The 24487-nt window shown below is 34.8% G+C and overlaps 11 protein-coding genes across 11 annotated transcripts; 8 read left to right on the top strand and 3 right to left on the bottom strand.

Moving 5' to 3' along the window:
* Window positions 1-398: 398 nt before the first annotated feature.
* SNF2 (SWI/SNF catalytic subunit SNF2) lies at window positions 399-5621 on the top strand (the record flags this gene model as incomplete). The annotated part of the gene is made up of 1 exon (XM_041548779.1): window positions 399-5621. One exon carries the CDS (start codon window positions 399-401, stop codon window positions 5619-5621), a length of 5223 nt encoding a protein of 1740 aa, XP_041404713.1.
* Window positions 5622-6021: 400 nt separating this feature from the next.
* ORA1 (oxidoreductase) lies at window positions 6022-6828 on the top strand (the record flags this gene model as incomplete). Its single annotated transcript, XM_041548780.1, has 1 exon — window positions 6022-6828. The coding sequence occupies one exon, from the start codon at window positions 6022-6024 to the stop codon at window positions 6826-6828; it is 807 nt and encodes a 268-aa protein (XP_041404714.1).
* A 696-nt stretch (window positions 6829-7524) lies between these two features.
* KABA2_02S01848 (pyridoxine 4-dehydrogenase) lies at window positions 7525-8568 on the top strand (the record flags this gene model as incomplete). Its single annotated transcript, XM_041548781.1, has 1 exon — window positions 7525-8568. One exon carries the CDS (start codon window positions 7525-7527, stop codon window positions 8566-8568), a length of 1044 nt encoding a protein of 347 aa, XP_041404715.1.
* Window positions 8569-8989: 421 nt separating this feature from the next.
* Window positions 8990-9494, top strand: MRPL44 (mitochondrial 54S ribosomal protein mL53; the record flags this gene model as incomplete). The annotated part of the gene is made up of 2 exons (XM_041548782.1): window positions 8990-9047; window positions 9256-9494. 2 exons carry the CDS (start codon window positions 8990-8992, stop codon window positions 9492-9494), a joined length of 297 nt encoding a protein of 98 aa, XP_041404716.1.
* A 262-nt stretch (window positions 9495-9756) lies between these two features.
* On the bottom strand, window positions 9757-10218 carry KABA2_02S01892 (rhodanese-like domain-containing protein; the record flags this gene model as incomplete). The annotated part of the gene is made up of 1 exon (XM_041548783.1): window positions 9757-10218. The coding sequence occupies one exon, from the start codon at window positions 10216-10218 to the stop codon at window positions 9757-9759; it is 462 nt and encodes a 153-aa protein (XP_041404717.1).
* A 668-nt stretch (window positions 10219-10886) lies between these two features.
* MRE11 (MRX complex nuclease subunit) lies at window positions 10887-12959 on the top strand (the record flags this gene model as incomplete). The annotated part of the gene is made up of 1 exon (XM_041548784.1): window positions 10887-12959. One exon carries the CDS (start codon window positions 10887-10889, stop codon window positions 12957-12959), a length of 2073 nt encoding a protein of 690 aa, XP_041404718.1.
* Window positions 12960-13216: 257 nt separating this feature from the next.
* On the top strand, window positions 13217-13891 carry FSH2 (putative serine hydrolase; the record flags this gene model as incomplete). Its single annotated transcript, XM_041548785.1, has 1 exon — window positions 13217-13891. The coding sequence occupies one exon, from the start codon at window positions 13217-13219 to the stop codon at window positions 13889-13891; it is 675 nt and encodes a 224-aa protein (XP_041404719.1).
* A 245-nt stretch (window positions 13892-14136) lies between these two features.
* FMP42 (Fmp42p) lies at window positions 14137-15654 on the top strand (the record flags this gene model as incomplete). The annotated part of the gene is made up of 1 exon (XM_041548786.1): window positions 14137-15654. The coding sequence occupies one exon, from the start codon at window positions 14137-14139 to the stop codon at window positions 15652-15654; it is 1518 nt and encodes a 505-aa protein (XP_041404720.1).
* A 292-nt stretch (window positions 15655-15946) lies between these two features.
* On the top strand, window positions 15947-16504 carry KABA2_02S01980 (uncharacterized protein; the record flags this gene model as incomplete). Its single annotated transcript, XM_041548787.1, has 1 exon — window positions 15947-16504. The coding sequence occupies one exon, from the start codon at window positions 15947-15949 to the stop codon at window positions 16502-16504; it is 558 nt and encodes a 185-aa protein (XP_041404721.1).
* A 167-nt stretch (window positions 16505-16671) lies between these two features.
* Window positions 16672-18030, bottom strand: ERG8 (phosphomevalonate kinase; the record flags this gene model as incomplete). The annotated part of the gene is made up of 1 exon (XM_041548788.1): window positions 16672-18030. The coding sequence occupies one exon, from the start codon at window positions 18028-18030 to the stop codon at window positions 16672-16674; it is 1359 nt and encodes a 452-aa protein (XP_041404722.1).
* A 462-nt stretch (window positions 18031-18492) lies between these two features.
* Window positions 18493-24252, bottom strand: ESC1 (Esc1p; the record flags this gene model as incomplete). Its single annotated transcript, XM_041548789.1, has 1 exon — window positions 18493-24252. One exon carries the CDS (start codon window positions 24250-24252, stop codon window positions 18493-18495), a length of 5760 nt encoding a protein of 1919 aa, XP_041404723.1.
* Between the last annotated feature and the right edge of the window lie 235 nt (window positions 24253-24487).

Genomic DNA, 24487 nt, shown 5'->3' on the forward strand with positions numbered 1-24487 from the left:
AAGAACGTCGAAGACTTATTTAATCTTTTTTATCTCTTTTAGATATTCATTTACTGTTGACTTTCTCACTTACCGGAAGGGAGAAGTACTAAACATTTTAATATATTTTATTTTTTAAGAGTTTGGCGTTCTTGGATACTACCTCCAAGATATTGCTATTAAGAAACAACTAATATTACGTGCATTACCGTATAATATAGTAGTTGAGGAAACTGGAAGAAAGTTTGAATAGATAGCAGTTTTACAATACTCCTACCATAATTCAACTCTTTAAAGTACCAAAGAGGAAGGAAAAACTGAAACATTTTGTAAGCAAAATACTTATCATATTATTACAAATTGATTCCTTTGATTTTACGTCTAATTAATCATACAACATCATGGATTCTACAGCAAACATGGAAGTCCCACAGAGACAATTTACAAAGGAAGAAATCAATCGTTGCTATCTTAGATGGCAACAATTGAGGAACGAGCATGGGGAGAACGCTCCAAATATTCCGGAATTTGTATACTTTACAAGAGTATTACGTCTTGCTGCGAAACAACAACAAGATCTTCAACAGAAACAGCAACAACAACAACAACAACAATTGCCCAATTCGAATACAACTGATAATAAGGCTCCTACGCGAAGTGGAAACCCACAAGAACATACATCTCCAAGTAACAACCAATTTGATTCGAAAGCTACTACAGATTCTCAACAATTGAATGGAAACTTTGGAACATCGAATAATGGAAGCCCTATGAATGGAACTATTAATAGTCAGCAAATGCCAAATAACAACGAGAATAATACTACAAATGTCCCAAACCCTATACAAAACCAAATATCAGGAAACATCCCTGGAAGTAGTAATAGTAATAATACCAATAATTATGCGAATTTCGATAGCACACCAAATGCATCATTCACACCACAAGGAAATACTGAAAACATGACAAATAATAATAATAAATCGACGTTGCAAGGGCAATCTGAACTTCCTAATGGTAACAACAATTTCCAGAAGAATGATGCAAAAGAGAAAAATATACCAAGCAATCAAACACCAGGAAATTGGTCAAATCACGCCGGTCAAACACCTCAAGGTATGCGTAACATGCCAAACTCTGACCGTAGATCAGAATATCGTAGAAGTTCAGAACATATGAAGAACATATTTACCCCCCAACAATCGAATTTATTAAAAGCACAGATAAGTGCATTGAAGTGTTTGGTTAACCAACAAAATGTTCCTTTTGATTTTCAATCAATCATTCAACAATCAATGAATAACCCTCCTGACTTCAGGAAAATGTTGACCAGCTTGGGTGATTTTGTTAAAGCTAAGAATAGAATTACATCGAGTGGTAGTCCAGATAATAACAATCAAGTAACTGGCAGTAGTCAATCGCCTACATCATCATCACAACCGTTGATCAATCAACAAAATCATCGACAACAGGTGCAACCTACACCCAAAGTAAATGAAATCGGAATGAAATCTGCAATTGGAAAAAGTGTTAATAAATCAGAGACTGTTGTAACAGACAATACGAATGTCCAACAGATCAGTTCTGTAAAAACTCCTGCAGATATCGAAGAGAACAAAGCAATCAATAATTCAACTTTGGGAAAACAACCTACTCAAAAATTAAAGGTTAACACAGCTTCGCTAACTACATCAACACAGTTGAATCAGGCGCCAATCGAAATCCCTAAGCCCAAAAGTCCCGTATTTATCGGAGACAAGGAACCACCTAAATATGCTGCTCCAGTCCTATTGGAAGTTTTCCAAAAAGAGAACCCAACAGCTCTAAAAGTCAAAGATTACTCCAATCCTGCCATAATGGTGGATTCATATTATTTACCCCAATTAATTGACAAAGATATAAACTACAATTCCTTATTCCCAAGTCTACAAGAACCCAAGCTAAGTATTCAGCCAGGTCTTTTACCAGAGGGTATCGATATTCACAATACAATGGAAATTTATCAAACTCTTATTGCATTAAATCTCGATACTGCTGTAGATACCTTATTGTCGGATATGCTGGATGAGAAGATCGAAGACCCACAAAAGAAAGAGAACTCATTGTACGATTATTATGCCCTGCAATTACTACCTTTCCAAAAGGCTGTTAGAGGTCATGTATTACAATATGAATGGTATCAAAACTCACTCCTAAATAATACACACCCAAACTTTTTATCAAAGATTAGAAACATTAATACCCAAGATAGTATGTTAACCAACGAATTATACAAGAAACACGAATTGCAACAATACAAAATCAAGAAAAACAAAGAAGTAATGGGACAAAAAATGATAACGGATCATTCGGTTACGTCGTATAATGAACGTAATGAAAAGAGACATAAAAGATTAAAATTTGGTCATAGAGTATTTAATCTACATGGGAACTTGGAGAAAGATGAACAAAAAAGACAAGAACGGAAGGCAAAAGAACGTCTACAGGCTCTTAAGGCAAATGATGAGGAAGCATATATCAAATTATTGGATCAAACTAAGGATACCAGAATTACACATCTTTTGAAACAAACTAATGCATTTTTGGACTCTTTGACGAAAGCTGTTAAAGATCAACAAAAATATACTAAAGAAATGATTGAATCTCACGTAAAAGAGGATTCTGAAAACTCTGATGAGTTGAAACCGGATTTCAATTCTGATGACGAACCTATTGATAAAGAGGAACAACTAAATATCGATTATTATAATGTAGCCCATAGGGTGAAAGAGGTTGTTACCAAACAACCATCTATTCTTGTAGGAGGTACACTGAAAGAATATCAAGTGAAAGGTTTACAATGGATGATCTCATTATTCAATAATCATTTGAATGGTATTCTAGCTGATGAAATGGGTCTTGGGAAAACCATCCAAACAATCTCATTACTGACTTACTTGTATGAAATTAAGAATGTGAGGGGTCCATTTTTAGTCATTGTTCCATTATCAACGTTATCTAACTGGAGTGGGGAATTTGCTAAGTGGGCACCAGTATTAACTACTATTTCCTTTAAGGGTCCACCAAACGAAAGAAAAACCATGCAAGCTGCCATAAAACTTGGCCAATTTGATGTTGTTTTAACCACATTCGAGTATATTATTAAAGAAAGAGCTTTATTATCCAAGATTAAATGGGTGCATATGATCATCGATGAAGGTCACAGAATGAAGAATGCCCAATCTAAATTATCACTTACACTGAATACATATTACCATTCCGATTATAGATTGATTTTAACAGGTACTCCTTTGCAAAATAATTTACCTGAACTTTGGGCGTTATTAAATTTCGTTCTACCAAAAATTTTCAACTCCGTTAAGTCTTTTGACGAATGGTTCAATACTCCCTTCGAAAATACTGGTGGCCAAGACAAGATTGAACTGAGTGAAGAAGAAACATTATTGGTTATTAGAAGATTACACAAAGTCTTACGTCCTTTCTTATTACGTAGATTAAAGAAGGATGTCGAAAAGGATCTTCCTGATAAAGTTGAAAGAGTTATTAAATGTAAGATGAGCGCATTGCAAGAGATTCTGTACCAACAAATGTTAACCCATCGTCGTCTATTTATTGGTGATACAGTAAACAAGAAAATGGTAGGCCTTCGTGGGTTTAATAACCAAATCATGCAATTGAAAAAGATATGTAACCATCCTTTTGTTTTTGAAGAAGTGGAAGATCAAGTTAACCCAACTAGAGAGACAAACCCAAATATTTGGCGTGCAGCTGGTAAGTTTGAACTATTAGAACGTGTTTTACCAAAATTAAAGGCAACAGGGCACAGAGTATTGATTTTCTTCCAAATGACGCAGATTATGGATATTATGGAAGATTTTCTTCGTCTTATCGACATTAAGTACTTAAGATTGGACGGTCATACCAAGTCAGATGAGCGTAGTATGCTTTTGAAATTATTTAACGCTCCATCTTCTGAATATTTCTGTTTTATCTTATCAACGAGAGCAGGGGGTCTAGGTTTAAACTTGCAAACTGCCGATACAGTTATTATTTTCGATACAGATTGGAATCCCCATCAAGATTTACAGGCTCAGGATAGAGCTCACAGAATTGGTCAAAAACATGAAGTGCGTATTTTGAGATTAATTACAGAACACTCAGTTGAAGAGGCTATTCTGGAGAGAGCTCATAAAAAATTGGATATCGATGGTAAAGTTATCCAAGCTGGTAAGTTTGATAACAAATCTACATCTGAAGAACAAGAAGCGTTGTTGAGATCATTGTTAGATGCCGAAGAAGAACGTCGAAAGAAGATACAAGAAGGTACCGTCGTAGATGAAGCCATTGGAGATAAAGAATTAAATGCTTTATTGTCAAGAAGTCCAAATGAAATTGGTATCTTCTCTAAACTTGATGAAGAAAGAGGCGAAAAGGACAAAAAAAATGGTATTACATCTAGATTGTTGGAAAAGTCAGAATTACCTGAAATCTATAGTCATGATATCGGTGCTGAATTAAAACGTGTAGAGGATGAGCGTCAAAAAGAAGTTGATAATGCAGGCAGGGGTGCAAGAGAACATAAACAAATGACATATTCAGATAACGTTTCGGAAGAACAATGGTTAAGACAATTCGAAGTCAGTGATAACGAAGGTGACGACGACGGTCAACGTCCAAGAAGAAGAAGACAACCCCAACCATCTTTCGATGATAATGATAATGATGAAGATGAAGATAATAATGTAAAGACTAATGACGAATTTAAATTAGAAGATAATGATTCACATAATGATATTCTGAATGAAACTCATAATGATATTCACAAAAACGAACCAGAAGAAATACCCGAGTCATTGAAACGTAAAGCACCTAGACCTCGTGGTAGACCTAAAAAAATTAGGGTCGAAGAACCTGCTGCAGATACCACTACTACTGGTGATAACGTAACCGGTGAAACCATCACAGATACTTCTGGTACCATTCAACCTCACACTGCAGGTAAGACATCTATTAAATCTGCAAGAACCTCAAGTAGAGGACGTGGACGTGGACGTGGACGTGGAAGAGGCAGAGGACGTGGACGTGGACGTGGACGCCCACCTAAGATTCGTAATGGTTTGGAATACGTTAGAGTTGCCGACAACGAAAAGACAACTTTGGAAGAAAGAGAAAAGATAAGCGAACAAGCTAGAGAGTTGTACAAATTTATATTAGACTATACTGACGAAAATGATAGACGGTTGTCTGACATATTTTTGGTTAAGCCGTCAAGACTATTATATCCCGATTATTATCTTTTAATTAAATATCCACTAGGATATGAGGATGTCAACAACTTTATCGAAACCTTTGCATACAATTCCATAAAGGAAGTTGTTGAAGATTTCCATTTAATTTTTGCCAATGCAAGGATCTACAATACTGAAGATTCAATAATTTACAAGGACGCACTTGAATTGGAGGAGCATTTGATTAAGAAATATCAGGAATTAACAGATGATTCTGAGCCACTCGATCTCACTGAATTCAATGAAAAATACTCTTCTAATCCATTAATTATCCAACCAGTAGCTCCAACTGTTGTTCCTGACGTATCTGAAGAACCACAGCAACCCACATCCATAAAGCCAAGCGAGGAATAACTTAACCCACTGGGCAGAAGCACACATATTAGATAAATAAACAATAATATAACATTTACATAAACATATATAGTTACTACTATTCTTTTAAATCATTTTTTGGTATAATCTGTAATGTGGTTATTATTGTAGAGTCGTCTCACCAAATATATGCTCTACATATCTTACCATTGGTATTTTGTTATGCTATCTTATCATTTTCTATATTTGTTGTGATAACGATTTTACACAATCTAAATTTCCTGAAAAATTAAAAAAAAGGAAAAAAATTAACAATTGGTGGTGAAACATATATATAAAAAGAGGGGGTGAGGAAGACTAACTTCTGCAATTGAATCAATACAACAACGTAATTAAGTCTGTCAAAGAAGAATAATAATCTAAAAAAAACCCGAACGATATGTCTCAAGGTAGAAGGGCTGCTGAAAGATTAGCTGGAAAAACTGTATTCATCACTGGTGCATCTGCTGGTATTGGTCAAGCCACAGCACTAGAATATTTAGACGCTTCGAATGGTGATCTTAAACTGATCTTATGTGCTAGAAGATTAGAAAAATTGCAAGAATTGAAAACCAAAGCCGAGAAGGAATATCCAAATGCCAAGATATACATCAATAAATTGGATGTTACTGACACCGAAGCTATCAAACCATTCTTAGACAATTTACCTCAGGAATTCAAGGACATTGATATCTTAGTTAACAATGCAGGTAAGGCATTAGGTTCTGACAAAGTCGGTGATATTGATATTGATGATATTAAAGGTATGATGGATACCAATGTCATTGGTCTAATCAACATTACACAAGCCATTCTTCCAATTTTCAAAAAGAAGAATTCTGGGGATATTGTCAATTTAGGTTCTGTTGCAGGTAGAGAGGCATACCCAACTGGATCTATTTATTGTGCTACTAAATTTGCAGTTCGTGCATTCACCGAAAGTTTAAGAAAGGAATTAATCGATACAAACATTAGAGTTATTCTAATTGCACCTGGTATCGTCGAGACCGAATTTTCCTTGGTAAGATACAAAGGTGACAGTGAGCGTGCTTCTGGAGTTTACACCGGTGCACACCCATTATATGCCGATGATGTTGCTGATTTAATTGTATATACTACATCCAGAAAGGCGAACACTGTTATTGCAGATGTCTTGATTTTCCCAACTACTCAAGGTTCTCCTTATCACGTCCACCGTGATACTTAACAATAGTAAATAGTCTATGTATCACACGTAACTTCAGAATGGAAACCGATAGATAAGACACCAGTCTTACCAATTTGATAGTAACTACAAAATGAACAAAACAATGGTTAAATAAGATCTTTTATATTCTTATTCGTTCTATATTCGGCCGAAAATGCCATCTCAACTTATATATTGCGTTTGACGGATATAAGACTAACATGTATTTTCCAAATCTGAAGAGTCGGCCGAGACTAATCATATAAGCAATTTCCGTCCCACACGCGGACGAAATTCGACCAAAAATATAAGCCATACTTTCATCTCCGAATGAGAAGCCTCTCACAGTCAACCAATATTAATTGACCCACAATGTCCCACCCGAAATATACTGAAATTTACGAATCGGCCGACATATTGAAATTTGAAAGCGAAGACCGATTTCTGGCTTCGGAGATATGAAACATTGCCCATCGTGAAATTTCTGCCTTTTGTAGGGGAGACGGAAAGAGAGAAACAGAGAGAGACTCATTTGAGAAGTGTGAAATATTTTCAAGTTGGATTATATAAAAGGGGAGGTATGAGATGATATTGCTTTTCCTTTTTCCATCTCGTTCAATCGCTTCCATTATAGTTATAAAGTAATAAAACAATACGTATTAAAGTATACACACTACTACTACTATCCAAACTCTCCTCTTTTCGTTCACCTCTACAATGTCCAAAGTCCCACAATTGAAGGCCGATCTAGATAAGATCCAAACCGGTTATGGTCTAATGTCCTTAACTTGGAAAGCTGAACCCACTCCACTTGAAGTTGCATTTGAATCCATGCATAAAGTGATTGAATTTGCCCAAAAACAAAATTGTAAAGCCTTCTTCAATGTCGGTGAATTCTATGGTCCAAATAAGATCAATCTAATTTACGTTAAAGAATTTTTTGAAAAATATCCAGAATTGAGATCTCAAGTTATTGTCTCTTGCAAAGGTGGTATCGACGAGGTCTCTTTGGTTGCAAAAGGTTCATACGACGATGTTATCTCTAGTGTAAGAGATTCTGTTGATGCAATTGGTGGTGTTATTGATATCTTTGAAGTCGCTAGACTAGATAAAACAATCTGTAAAGAAGGTGAAGTTTATCCATACGAATCCTTCAAAGCTCTTTCTGAATTGGTCGAAGAAGGTATAATTAGTGGTATTTCATTGAGTGAAGTCACTGCTGAAGAAATTCAAGCCATTGCTAAGGATTGGGGTAAATATTTGACCTGTGTTGAAGTTGAATTGTCTTTATTTAGTACTGATATTCTTCATAACAACGTCGCCAAAGTCAATAATGATCTTGGCTTAGTCACAATCTGCTATTCTCCATTAGGTAGAGGTCTATTGACTGGTAACATCAAATCGTTAAAGGATATCCCAGCAGGTGACTTCCGTTTGGCTTTGAAAAGATTTCAAGGTGATTCCTTAAAACAAAACTTTGAATTGATTGACTTTTTGCAAAATGAAGTTGTCGATAAGAGAGATGCTTCAAACAAGTTAACCCTAGCACAATTAGCTCTAGGTTGGATCAAACGTTGGTCCTTCTCTGCTGATTATCCAAAAGGTAAATTCATTCCAATTCCAAGTGGTTCTACAGTGAACAGAGTAACTGAAAACTTCGATGAATCTAAGACTAAGATTACAGATGCCGAGTTTACTAAGATCAATGAATTTTTGAAGACTTTCGTCACTGCTGGTGGAAGATACGAAACAGGAAATTAAATTTCAGTACCTTTTCATTTCATTTATATACATATCTATATCTATATCTATATATTGTTTGCAATTAAAATAATATAATGACAGTTATATTAAGAAGTGACCTAATGCGACTCACACTAGAACCATATGATCATTTAAACCTATATATTCTTTGTTTCATGTTGCAATTATTCAATTATGTACCTATGAATTCGAAACCAATTGGGCATACTGCACGTGATCGCGAATTCTTAAGAACCCGAGGACCACTCAAAAAGCGCATAGAATCACCAAATTTGAAATATATATGAGGAAGGACATATAATAAACTTTATATACACAGGAATATCATAAATGGTCTGCTATAACTAGACAGAAAGATTCAAAAATAAGAAGTAGACAAACTCTTAGAGGATCCCGTTGAAGTATATACTAAATAGTTATGCTTACAAAATATTTTACTAAAGTGGTGGTTAGATTTAATCCATTCGGAAAAGAAGGTATGTTCATCGAAAGCGTATGAGGGAAGAGGAAAGATACACTCTATATCCGTCCCCCCCCCCCCAATTCACCATCCTTTTGGTACAGTTATTTGATAAATTTACTAACTATTTTTATGAGGATATATGAATAGATATTTGAGATGTGTATTTCCACTCGATACAATCTATTTCCCTATTATTATCCCCTTTTCAATTTTTTAAATAGCCAAGACAGCAAGGTTATTTCTGGCATCAATACCTCCAAGACAACGTATAATGGGTACAAAGATCGAGAATGAATTACTGAATAGTACATCTACCAAGGAACCTATAATTAAGGTGGTGTACAAGGATAAGAAAGAAGATAGTGTCGATCCAAGAGTGTTATCCTTCATGGAAATTGCCAATAAATTAGATGGTCACTCCAGACAACTGAGATTGAAGGAAACAATTGAAAACCACTGAGATTATTCCCATTTATATTCAACTATAGGTTAAACCTATGGAATATTAAAACAACAACATACATATTCATACTGACTAGGGAAATTGACATTGTTCCTTGTTCCTTTTGGACATCCATTAAATAAGAAAATGATTCCATTGTAAATTATATCTATAAATTATTTTATCAACATGTATATATTAGTCTTTCTTTCCCCTCTCTTCTGTGATGTCTATCGATACATTATTTCTATCATTAAAAGATAAAACAGGTTAACATTACTTAGTTTTTTGAACTGAGTTTGTGACTCTGTTTCTTTAACCAATCTGTTACAGAACCTTGATATATACCGGTATTTTGATATCCGTATGACCTGGCCAGTTCTTCTGCAGCTTTGGCTCTAGTTCCGCTCTTGCAATAGAAGACCAATTCCTTCGAGGTCTCAGGTTTTCCGAAATTGAACATCTTTTGGAATTCTTCAGCCAGAAGACCCAATGCACCAGGTGCTGTATTCACTGGAATGTTAACAGATGTTGGGATTGCATATTCTAAATGTTCTTCTGGTTCTCTAACATCCACCAGTATCTTATCTGATAAAGGGTTTTCTATTAAATGCTTGATGTCATTGAATGTATATGTTTTGCAACTATTATTTCTTAATATAGGCGACTCAAATAAAGTCCTTACCAGTATCTTCGATGGAGCAAACATGACCTTAGTCCCAAGGATGGTATATCTAAGCATTTCTAGGCTAAAATACACTTAATTGTTAATAAGTTCTATTACAAACCAATACAATTAGTCAATATCCTATGTAAACAACCGAAACACTTTAAAAGATATACTATCTAATATCCGATGTGTCATTTGTTTATAACCACAACGTTCGACGTCGCAAAGGAAAATAAAGGTACCTTTCATGTAGGCAAGAAAAATTTCAGTAATTTTATGACATGGTTTACAAATCATTTCGTGAGAGTAAAAATCATTTAGAACAAGACAAAATTCTCTATCATTCAATAATGTACGCTAGTATTAACTATTTTGTAGAATATCAAATATTAATACTTTCATCGTTTTAAATACACCTGAGATTCAGCTAAACAATACGCAGAATCACAAGTATGACAACTCGTGATGAAATACTCTGATCATACCTGGATATATACGAGTTTGTAATCAATATATTCCCAGTTTCGATATTTTATGTAGCTCGAGATAATCGACCCTGCAGGTTCAGAATTCAGTAATCTTGTAATCGCAATTTTAATGGAAGTACATTCTGAAAATAGAGCGCTAAATAAATGCTGCACCATACTATTTAGGGCATCGTAAAAACGATCCAATTCAGTACACTATATATACAACACAAGAACGTCCAATAACATAAAGATATAATAATATTGGGAATAATGGATATCCCAAGTGAAGACACCATCCGTATCCTTCTTACCACCGACAACCATGTAGGTTACAACGAGAGCGACCCCATCACTGGTGATGACAGTTGGAAGACATTTCATGAAATCATGATGCTAGCCAAAACCCACAACGTTGACATGATTTTACAATCTGGTGACCTGTTTCACACTAATAAACCTAGCAAGAAATCTTTATATCAAGTTCTCAAGTCATTGAGATTGGCGTGTATGGGTGATCGTCCCTGCGAGTTAGAATTGCTGAGTGATCCAGCACGGGTATTTCATTACAACGAATTCTCCAACGTGAATTATGAAGATCCCAATTTCAATATATCCATACCTATGTTTGGAATATCAGGTAACCACGACGATGCCACAGGTGATGCATTGCTGTGTCCAATGGATATTTTACATGTTAGTGGATTAATGAACCATTATGGTAAAGTATTAGAATCTGATAAAATTACGATATCACCGTTATTATTTCAGAAGGGTAATACAAAACTAGCCTTATATGGATTGGCATCTGTCAGAGATGAAAGATTATTCAGGACATTTAAAGAAGGTGGTGTTAAATTTGAAGTCCCGACTGTTCGTGAATCGGAATGGTTCAATTTAATGTGTGTTCACCAAAACCACACAGGTCATACAAACACAGCTTTCTTACCAGAACAATTTCTCCCAGATTTCCTTAATATGGTCATATGGGGCCATGAACACGAATGTATACCGCATTTAGTACACAATCCAACAAAGAATTTCGACGTTCTCCAACCGGGGTCATCTGTTGCAACTTCCCTATGTGATGCAGAAGCACAACCAAAATCTGTATTTATTTTAGAGATTACAGATGGCAAACCACCTGAATTGACAAAAATATCATTAAATACTATCAGAACCTTTAAAATGAAGAATATTACTTTACAAGATGTTGACTATTTAAGACCCCACGACAAAGATGCTATTTCTAAATACTTGATATCTGAAGTTGAAAAAATGATCGAGGAAGCTAATGAAGAGACTAAGCTTAGATTAGGTAATACATTTGATCAAGAAGAAGAAGAAGAAGAAGAAGAAGATTTGCTTTCGACGTTGCCGTTACCGCTGATAAGATTGCGTGTTAATTATAGTGCATCCGGTAAGAAAGGTGCATCCACCTTAGATTACCAAGTTGAAAACCCTCGAAGGTTTAGCAACAGATTTGTGGGACGTGTCGCAAATACAAACAATGTTGTACAATTCTATAAGAAAAAGAACACAATTTCAACGATAGAAAAGAAATCTTCTAATGATATATCATTCAATGAATCAGATGTCCAAAGAGTATTGAATGCAAATGGTGGTGAATTACATGTAGATACTCTAATTTCTGAGTTACTTGGGAAGATGCAATTATCGTTACTACCAGAAGTGGGAATGAATGAGGCTGTTAAGAAATTTGTTGACAAAGATGAAAAGGCTGCCTTGAAGGAATTTATTAATAATGAAATAAAGAATGAGGTTCAGATATTGTCCTCCAATAAGGATTTTCTTGAGAACGAAAATATTGATGATTTTAAAAGTTTAGTCAAGGAAGTTAAGAAGGCTAACATAGTAAATAACTCTTCATCATTAAACTTGAAAACGGGTGAACACGAACTGTCCACTACTGAACGTTCAACTGAACAAAATATTAAAAATTTAGACAATATCATGGATGATACGAATGATGATTTCAAACATTCCTTTGACGCTAGACTAAAGACAAGTACAACAGAAATTATAGCAACTCCCAAAAGAAATACTAAGGCCAAAAAGTCCCCTATATCAGATTCAATTGTGATATCTGAAGAAGAAGATAGTGACGAGGACGCTATAATAATAGATGCAGATAGTTCTGAAGATAATGATGAGGATTCGGAATTTTCCCCAAGAGATCTATCGAAGAAGGGCAGATCTGAACCGAATGAACAAAATCATAAGAGGACAGTCTCTCAAACGAAGGCCAAACCTAAATCAAAAACATCTAGTAAGACTCCCAAAACAGACGTCTTAGCTCAGTTATTAGCACGTAAAAAAAGATAATTCATAACAGTTATATATATCATCATATATCGACCTAATAAACACTCCAAGGTTGCATTAGAGCTCTTTTGTAATTTCTATATTCATGACAGAACAAAATGACAATTATATCGAAACTATTATCAATTAATGCTTTTGAAGTGACACGACAAAAAAGAGGTCATTTCTAATAAGTAGCATATGTAAAAAATTGAATCTTAGTCAATCACAACACAAATAAACCGATATAACAATACAACAAGATAACACTAATAAAAATGACTAAAAGGATACTTATGTTACATGGACTAGCTCAGACGGGTCCATATTTTCACTCCAAAACTAAGAACTTTCGTACAGCACTAGAAGGACTAGGTTACGAATTATTTTACCCGACAGCACCAAATAGATACCCAGCTGCAGATGTACCTACTGACCTGCTAGAATCTGTTGCCACTGAACCCAATTCTAATGAAGTAGTTGCTTGGATTGAAAATGACGAAGTGAATAATACATACTTTTTACCTAAAACTACAATTGATTTTTTACATGATTATGTTTGTGAAAATGGACCATTCGAAGGTGTTGTCGGTTTTAGTCAAGGTGCAGGTGTTACAGGGTATCTCATGACGGACTTCAATAGTTTACTGGGACTGACTCTTGACGAACAACCTCCACTGAAATTCTTCATGTCCTTCAGTGGTTTTAGATTTGTACCGGAAGTTTATCAAGAGCAATATAACAATAATATTATCGGCATTTCTTCCTTACACGTAAAAGGTGAATTAGACACAATTACTGAACCTTGGAAGATAGAGGCTTTATATAACTCGTGTTCTGAAGACTCAAGAACAATACTGGTACATGGTGGTGGCCATTTTATTCCAAATTCCAGAGGGTTTGTTAAGAAAGTCGTTGAATGGGTACGAATAGTAACGAAAGTGGAGAATTAAATTGACGTAATACCTCAATAGGCCATCATCCATATACATCTCCTCACCTTTCCCGTAGACTTCACTTGATATATATACTACATAAATAGATAGAATAAAAACTCGTATGGCTCAAATTTGCTATTATTTTAAAGTTGAAAATATTTCACCTAAAAAATAAGCGAAAGCTGCTTACATTATGTAATATAACATGTGTCGAATGATGGATTCAAAACAGAAGTAAGGAGATTAACAGCTCTAGAAGTATGAATACACCTCATTCGAGACATATCATCCAAATAGTTTGTGCCTGTATTTGGTGCTTACTGGCTTCAGGGATTATTTTTGGTTTTGCAGCCCTAAAACCAGTGTTGATCCAAGAGGGAGTATACGCCGATCTGTGTCCCTCGGAATACAGTAAGAATCATGATGAACCTTGCCAAGACCAAGATATGAAATTGAACTCGATGTTTACTATCAGTTCTGCCCTAACTAATATGATGGCCTTGCCTGTGGGATATATCCTCGATAGAAAGGGACCCCGTATATGTGGTTTGATTGGGTCATTTACTTTATTTACAGGTTGCTTGATGTTTACGAATGCTAGTATATTAAAATTTTACATTGATCCATATTTACTAGGTTATATGGCACTTGCAATTGCAGGACCTTTCGTATTCATATCATGCTTCCAGTTAGCCAACTGTTTCCCAAAGAGATCTGGTTCGATTCTAGCCATTTTAACAGGTTCTTTTGACAGTTCATCAGCATTGTTTTTGATGTATCGTCTGGTATATAAAACTTCTCAAAATAAATTTTCTCTGTCCAGATTTTTCAAATTATATATGATAGTACCATGCTTTATCCTTATCTGTCAGATCACAATTATGCCTCGAAGTTCGTATAAAACACTTGGAACCGTAGCAAAATTAGGAGTTGAAGAATTAGACGAAAACGGTAATGAGATCAATGATGAAACTGTGACTGAAGTTGGACAGGTAACACCAGATAATTATACCGAAGTTTTCAATGAAGATCAACCGCTTCTTGAACGTCGCAAATCAAACTTGGAAATTGTTGCAGAATCAAGACTTAAGGAAAGCACAGGCGGTATATTTGGAGTTTTACATGAGAATACCGCATTAGAACAAATAAAATCTCCTTGGTTTTATTTAATGGTACTGTTTGCAGCCATCATAATGGTTAGAATCAACTACTTCATAGCAACCATAAGAGCACAGGAGGAATATTTGTTGGATGACAAACAAAGATCTGTAACTCTAAATCATATATTTGATATTTTGTTACCAATAGGAGGAGTTGGAGCAGTTCCATTTATTGGGTTGATTCTAGATAATACGACAACTATAAATGTTATTAAACTTTTAGTTTACATCAGTGCCCTCGTAGGTTTGTCGGGAGTAATAACACATTCTTTTATTATTAATTTATCTGGAATTATGCTTTTTGCCGTCTACAGACCGTTTTACTATACAGTTGTGTCTGACTACTGTTCAAAGGTGTTTGGATTCACCACATTTGGTACAGTTTACGGACTATTAACATGTCTATGTGGTGTGTTTTCTATATCACAGAATTTATTAGATCAATGGACTCATGAGATTTTTAACATGGACCCTCGTCCAGTTAATCTAATGTTAGTTACTATGACTATAATATTCGGATGGGCATTAAAGAAATACATGCAAGATCAATTAAAACAGAGAACTACAGAAGCGAGCGCAACTGAAACAGATGAACAGGTTCTATTAGACAATAATTAAAGATATAAATACTACTATTTATTTACTGTTTTATTATTTAAATATTCATTATATATATATTTATCTCTAAAATTCATTTTGGATGTTATTACTGTCGCAATTACCTTTTTACGAGAAAAGCGATGTTTAGAAATCAGCTTTTGTAAAATGAAGAGAGATAATTAACGATGACATTTGAGACATATATCATATCATGGATATAAAGAGCAAAGTTTGAAAAGTGAATAACGAACAGAAGATATCCCCACTCATACTCAACATTAAATAAATCCTAAAAAGAACTGTAACTTCAATGAGTGATGGTGGATACCTAGTACGACTGCATAGTTTGCAGCGGAAAACGAATATGATTAATAAAGCTCTTCAAAGTATGGCCTCTGAAATATCTATTTTAAAATATGAATCTTATCAGGATTACTATAGGAAACATGAAAAATATTATGAATGGCAAGACTCCTCTAGTCAAATGGATCCATTCACACCACCAAACAAAAGAAGGAGGCAGACTGTTACACAACATCATATAACGGAATCTGCTTCACAGAAAAGGCTTTCTGAAAGACGTTCGACTAGAATAGCAAATAACCCAAGAATTAACTTAAACGAGAATATCGAAGGTGCACCTGTTCACGAGGATGTTGGATTGGCTATCACTGAACTAACAGGTAGTCTAGTTCCTCCTATACAACGCCCTATTCGAAATTCAGATTGGACTTTAACAACTATCGAAGACAAATACAGACCAGATATTCTACCAGATGCTGAAGAATTCGGTTTTATACCGACTCCATTAAAAACTTTACTCAATACCAAGCAGATGAAACAAATTTTGCGAAGTTTCGATGAATAATCGTTAAGTACCAATGACTTTCTTTTGGAGTACATACCATAAACTTATACATTCACATTAACATACATACATTTAATAATATTTTTTTTTTTGGATGGTACCTCATTTGCCGTAAATCTAACAGTTTAAGAGTGCTTAAACAAATACGAATATGTATATTAATACTATTAATGAGCAGCTCGTAAACCTATATAATGTTGCGGGTCCTCCTCCATCAACCCACATTCTGCCTGTTTTAGTTTCATCCATGAAACGTTAGAAAAAGCAGTTAATCCAGAAGTTTCTGATTCAATATCTGTATTTTCACTTGCAATCAATGAAATAGCATCAAAACCACCTGCTCCAGGAACAACTCCGGCCAAAACACCCTTTATCTGTATGCAATTATCTAAAAGCTCCGTCTGAATAGAGGGTTCGATATCTGCACCTGATTCCTTGGAGATCAAACGGAAGTTCTTTCTAATTGTCAAAAAAGCATGCTTAAACTCTTTCAATTCCTTGAAGTCATCAGTATATCCATTATAAAGACCTTCCAACAGTTGTGAATAATATACTGTATCGGTCTTACTCAAAGAATCCAATGTTTTGCAAAGCTGAATAATCTTCATATTGTTTTCATCAATACAATTATATACATCTAAACTGTGCGGTTGATTATTGGCATACCATTTCTTGACTTTTTGCACAAGTTTAACTGTTTCAGAACCTGTATTTACATCACCCATAATAAGTTTAAATCCTTTAGGTAAATTAGTTGGAGATGCTATCATTTTCCAATTACATGTATCAACTACATCCTTTAACGCATTGTGATATCTTTCAAAATTATCCACAGATAATTCAGGTAATTGAGATATTATTTCTGGCAGGAATCTCCTATAAATAATGGAACCATAGGTAGCAGCAGCAACGTCAAATCCACTTCCAATTTTCCCTTGAGCTTGACAATGAGCAATCTGTGCTAAATTATGAATTGTATGTTGATATTTTATACTTGACACATCCAAGTCCTTTAAAAAGACAGAGCTCAAGGCGGTTGTCAGTACTGTCACTAACCCTGCGGACGATCCCAACCCAGTTTTGGGAACATCTTGAATATTCTTCTTATGGAAAGGAAATGACATATAGTTGTTACTCATAATCAATGAGTTTTCTTTAGAGTGATACTCAGCATCTGAAAATATTTCAATCGTGATTTTGTTATCAAAGGATTCATTATCAGAAAAATAATTGCAAACGTTGGAGATTGTGAATTCTATAAATGGATTGGATTTACCATCTCTCTCGATAGGATCATAACCTTGATCTTTTGATACAGAATAGTTCCATTCATTATTATTAAATTGAGAACTTTTAACATTTATAATTAACTTATTATCATTATCTGGAACTGTTGTCGAAGACACAACCGCATGCATACGTGCTGATAGCGCCACTACAAATGATTCATATTTGGGGTCCAATACTAAGTATCCACCAGCTAGCAATGCTTTACCTGGAGCACTGAAAGCCCTCACGCCTTTCATCTTTTCTTAATTAACTGTTGTCAATACACATTGACCCACTAAGACTGATTTTTCATTTATTTCAATATTGAAAGATCAGTTCTTTTATAATTAAAATCTTTAAGATAATTCTCGAAATTCGTTTTCATCGATCGCTTTTCCGGATTTAGAAAAGTTCATTATACGAAAGGAGTCGCCCGATACTAGCAGTCCTAAATCAAAATTATTTTAAACGATATTGTTGAAACTAATAACAACTCCGGTGGCTAAAATGAAAAGGGAGAAATTGTTCATGTTCAATATTAAAATTAGTTTTTTTAATACGATGTATGCTCCAATTTCGAATGTCGTTTGATTATACAATTATAATACAACACGCAGATATTTGTTTAGTAGAAGAACCTTCTAAGAAAAATATGTTAATATTTCAATTCATGTACATTAATTAATTAACTATTACAAATTATATATTCTAGTCCATTTTCATTTTTTCGAGGATCTTGTTCTTCTTTCAAAGACATTTTTCTTCTCCAGAACGCCTCTTCTGGTTCGTTTAAATGGCCCCTCAGAAGAAGAGTTATCAGTTATGGCTCTCTTCCTCTTCCGGAAATTTCTTGTTCTCCTTTTGTTTTTCTTTTTGGATGGTTTATCCTCTTTGGAATCTTCAGTAGTCAGAGAGTGCTCTCCTTCACGTTCATGGTTAACTTTGTCATCATGAATATCTTTTTGTGCTCCAATTTGTCCTGTTTCCGACTCTTGTGGTAATTTTGTTTTCGTTTCTTCTACGTTTTCTTCATCTACTTGTTCATAAACTTGAACATCTACTTCTTCGTTCTCATTTTTCTCTAATTTATCAGGCTGATTAGTTTCTACATCGATATTAATAGACCTTTCGTTTTCCTTTTTGTCAATTGAATTATCTAGTTCTTCTGTCCTATGCATCAAATAATTGCCTATAGATGGGGCGAGTATATTATCCAGCTCTTTTGATTCATGATTTTCTTCCTTAGTTGGTTTATCTTGCATATCATTATCATCTACATCATTATTTGAATGATCAGTATCACCATTTTGAATTTCAAGTATATTAGATACATTTTCTGGTAATGATTGAACCTGATTTTCATTATCATCGAGATGTATGACATTAATATCCATTAGAGATCGTTCTTTCGGTAATGTATCAGATGCGTCAGTTACATTTTGTTCCTTGACATCTCTCATCACCTCTAGATCGTCAGTAGATATATGGTTGTTAGATATTTCATCGTTATTTTTTGTTAATTCTTCTTCATTAGCTAGCGGAGCTGAGAAATTTAATCTCTTTTCTTGTTGATTATTGATTGCAAAATCATCCATATCAACTTCTGGCTCCTTTTCTAACTTATATTGACTGTTGTCGCTTTTGCACTCTTCATCATTAGAATGAGAGCTGAGAGTAATTCGAACATTCCTGGTGCCATAATATTTTGAATCATCGCCGGATACATCTGATAAAGCTGACATTTCTGCAGTCGAAACAATAGCAGACTGTTCTTGATTAGAATTTGCCATATCACTTTCCAAATAAGAAGTTGGTAAGGTAGTTACATGTGAAGTAGTATTTTCCCTCTCCATCTCTTGGTTGTTACCTTGTTCTAGATTGTGATTAGGGTTAATTTCATTAACATTATCTTCGTTCGCAGTACTATCATCGGTAACGTTAGGATTTATTACAAATGCCTGCTCCATATCTTCATCCTCGGCATTAGATACATGTCCTTCATTAGCTGTGTTCTCATGTGCTGTATCTTCGTCGGAGATTTGGTTTATTCTAAGATCTGTATTTGTTAGTTCTTCATGAGCTGTACTTTCCTCTGTAGAGTGACTAGTATTAATGTTTTCATTTTCAATTTCATCGGTAGTTGTGTTATCTATTGGATTGCCAAATGGGCCTTCCACCGATGTACCATCACCAATGACACTTCTACCTGGGTTAAGATCACCCAGCTCCTTATTATTATCAACATTACTTCTGTGAATATTAATACTTTGTTTAAGATCGTTGGAATACGTATTTTCAAAGCCACTGCTAGGTTTAATAACGCTGTCTTGATTATTCTGTATCAACTCATCTTTTGTTTCCTTTTCTAAGATCTGTATACGATTTTTTAATTCCACATCCGAGGGAGGGTTAGAGTCTAAATCCATCGAAGATTGGGTACCACCATTATCATTACTGATAACATCAGTTGATATTGCTGCATTGTCAATACCTTCAGAGTGTTCAAATGAATGTATTGTTAATTCTTTATGGGATAACTGAGGACTAGTATTCTTTTCAGAAGTTTCTGTAAAGTCTGCAATGGGTGTTCCATTTTTATTGGAAGTGTCTTGTTTATTCAATTGGTATAACATTTCAGGTATTGCGCTTACTGTATCGTCAAGAATTTCAACATCCTCATAAGCATCCCTGTTATGAGTATTGTCTGGGTTTACAATTTGCAATGAATCATCCTTGACATCTAAAACTGAACCATAAGTAATTAACAATTTTGGGTCTAATTCTCCAGAACTATAGCCGTTTATATCATCCCCACCCATACTATCGCTATCACCTGTATTTTGGGATGAACCTTCATTGTTGCTACCATTAGCATCACTTTCAGATGGGTAAGCATTGAGTTCATCAACAAAGTTCCCTGTAACATTAGTAATACGGTGAAAGTTACCAGCAATATATTTAATTGTATTCAAAGGGGCTCTAAATATTTTTTGTACAATATTCTGTTTCTTTTGCTCATGTAATTCTTCACCAAGATCAACATCGGATGAGTCTAGCATTTCAACATCAATATCATCACCACCTTCTTTATTTCCAGAAGAACTCTCATCTTCAAACATTAAAGATGTAAATGATTCACGTTCCTCAATTGGTTCTTCGGATATAATACCATTGTCTGCTGTCGGTATTTCTTCGTCATTGTTATCCTCCAACGGAGCAGGCTCATTTCTTATATCGCTAGAAGCAGCACTTTCCATTGGAGTTGGATATTCAATTTGAGCTTCAAGAATATTCGTGGCATGTACTGCCTCCCCCAAAATGTGAAACGCCGGTGAGTTCAAATGTTCAGGCGAGAGACTCATAGCTTGACCTTCGCCAGGTAAAATTTCCAAATTGTGCTCGGAATGTGATATATCATAATTTTCTTCCTCATCTTGTAGAGCTGTTATCATCTCATCATCTGCATCACTTGAAGTATCATCTATTTCATCTTCTTCAATATTAATGTCACTGCTTCTATCATATTCGATTTGTTCCGAAATAACATTTCTTGATGTTACAGAATGTGCTGCATTATCACCTTCATCAGATTCTTGAATTACACCTTTTGAATTTTCCACTGAAATTAGTTGTGAATGGGCTTCTAATTTAGCTTTTGAATCATTCGCTAGACGCTTTTTCTCAGCTGTTTCGTTTTGTGCAACATCCGCTAACAAAATAAGCATATCTTTCTGAGGGGATATACCATGGGTTTCTTCCTCTTTATCGGAAAGAGAAGAAACTAGTACATTTTCATCTTGAGGAATCGCATTTTCTACTACTTGTGAATCATCTTTTTCATGAGGAATGTATGTGAAATTTTGAAAATGTCCTTCATTTAAATTATCAACTTCCAGTTTATTATATTGCGTGAGAGGAAGTTCGTTTACATCGGTGTTGTTAACTTCGTCTTTGGAAGCGATATCGCCATTATCCTTGATAACACATGTTTCAATAGAAGTTTTTACCTGAATGTCATCCTTCATTTGGCTCACGTGAGTTTGTGCAGTGCCTTCAGTTTCAGTAATCGAACGTAATGTTTCTTTTATAAGTGATTTCACATCACTCACATTATTACGGACTGAAAATGGATCTGAACCAAAGGGAGATGAATATTTAAGGTCATTTTCACCTAATACAGAACGTTGGTTAACATCAGACAAGTCATAAATAGACTCTGAAATTTCAATTTTATATTTTTCTTCTGTATTTGTTGGATGATCTTCAACGACTGGACCTACATGTGTATCTAATAAACTGGTATTACCTTCGTCAACCGTAAAATACATAGAAGTGTCATCGTTGACAAAACTAGCATGCGTATGGGTTCTAGCAACAGAAACAGGGGATGCTTCTTTTTGTTCATTTTGCTCATGTGTAGATTCCATAATTTCATCGTTTTCTACATCAAAATGTTCCAATGTGTTTTTGGAAAATATATCCTGCGTTTGGTTAGAAGTTTCAGCTTTTCCGAGGGTGTTATTTCCATTAGTTCCTTTTCTTTCTCCCACCACTTGTTTAACAACAGGGTTAAAACTCTGTGATTCTTGTTCTGCATTCGAAATATTATTTAATAAGACATTAGAATATCCTTGTTGATCGTCATCTTCTTCTAAATGATCTTCAGGATGTTCTTCATGAACTTCGTGGTATATCTTATCACTATAGAGAGGTAAGTTGTCAACAACTCTATCTTCACCAATATTTATACTTCCATCAATATTTTCCTCAGTGTTTGTTTCCCTTTCGTTTGATTCAAGTGGAATCGAAGGATTATCATAATGAAGAACAATATTGTGGGGGATGGATGATATGATGTCCGCAATGGAGTGCACACCACCTGATAACTGACCCCCATGTGGTATCTCATTCGATACTTCAGTTATTTCATTATTTAATTGGTTACTATCGCTATCGTAATGATATTCATCAGACATGCTAGTGCCTTCCTTACTTTCGTTTTCACTTTCAACATCAATTTCAATTGATTCATCTCCATCATCATGTTTCTTTTCAGTGTCCTTATTTTTCCCACTGACATTTGATATCTCTTCATCATGATGGACCTGATATATTACTTCAGGTTCTTCCTCAATGTCTTCGTCTGAGATGTTGGTTCTATTATCACTTTGTGAAACATTTTCGTCATAGTCATCTTCATAATTTGCACTGGAGGTATCATGATTTCCTTCAGAATACGAAAATTGCGCACTTCCGTGTAATATTTCCTCATTAGATATACCATTATCCCCAGTTTGAGAATTATAACCAAGGTGATCTTGTCCATGGGAATTTCCAAAAATTGCCTGATGAGCAATCTTTTGGATATCTGACTGTAAAAAGTGGTCATTATTATTAACTGTTTCCTGAGACATCATTGGATATTGCATTGCATTATCATTTATGTTTATATTGATTTGATATTGCTGAGACGTAGGTTCGTCTTCATCACTATACTCCTTCTCCTCATCCTCTTCGTTATAATAGCCCTCGCCCTCCTCTCGTGACATATCTGAGTTGTTCGAATCAACAATAGATATATTATCTTCCTCTTCCGATGGTTGTCCCTCTTCCGATGTCTTATGTTCAACATATGAATCTTCTTGAGCTTCCTTTGGAGAAACATAAGCTTGCGAATCTAATTGAACAGCAGCTTCCTCATCTTCATAAATTATTGACTCGTTACTAGATAGTAACTCGTTAGCTTCTTCTATAGAATTGGTCAGCTCTGGTGTCTCATTTGCTGATAGATCGGAATTATATTCACTTTCTTCACCAAATATATCCACATCTTCTTCTTTTTCTACTGGTTGGCTCTCATCAGTAGCAGCATGTTGTTCTTCCTCCTCAATGTCAAGTTGATCTTCGTCTATAATTTGATCTTCTTCAGGTTCTGAGTCAGTCAATATAACCAACGCATTATCATTTGCAGATATGTTTATTTCATTTTCTAACTCATTCATGTCGTTGCTAATATCAGCAGAAGTTTCAATAGTTTCCTTTACATCTGAAGAAGCTGTAGTGCTTTTACTTTCATAATTATCAATATTTTTATCCAAGATACTTTGAATATGCATGCTGCGTAGTTCTTTTCTTCTAGAATTTTCATATAATTGTTCTTGTAGCTGCAAATCCTCTTCTCTTAATGTCTTTAGTACATTCTTAGCTCTAGATATAAAGGATCCCATCCATTTTAAGGTTTGCGAACTGTCATGGTGGATATTATCTATTTGCCGTTCCCTGGCCAACTGTCTGTATTGTCCGTTCGACAAAGGACGCTTGTTAACTTTATAGTTTTTATTGTAAGAAGATCTACCGTTGTTCATTAATGTTAGCCCACTAGCTTTTCTATGTTGGAATGGTGAGATATACTTCTTAACATGTCGTCTTGGCGTTGTTAATTTCAATTTCTCTATTTTTTCACTATTATCTTTGGACATTGTTCATGAGCATAAAATTCTAATGCTTTGCGTCAATTAATAATACACTATCACTTGCTTTATAATAGTAACTATTATACAGGGACTGTTTTTTTTTTATTTGTATTTTATCTACTGTATTCGTTTGATTGCTATTGACATGTTTATATAGTTCAAGTTTAAGTTTATAGTAAACAAATGTTGACATCGCTTAGTGGACATGACCTTATTTTTCGTCACATAATACGAACGTGTC

Source organism: Maudiozyma barnettii (genome assembly GCF_903064755.1).
Source record: "Maudiozyma barnettii strain CLIB 1767 genome assembly, contig: KABA2_02, whole genome shotgun sequence".
Classification (NCBI taxonomy): domain Eukaryota; kingdom Fungi; phylum Ascomycota; class Saccharomycetes; order Saccharomycetales; family Saccharomycetaceae; genus Maudiozyma; species Maudiozyma barnettii.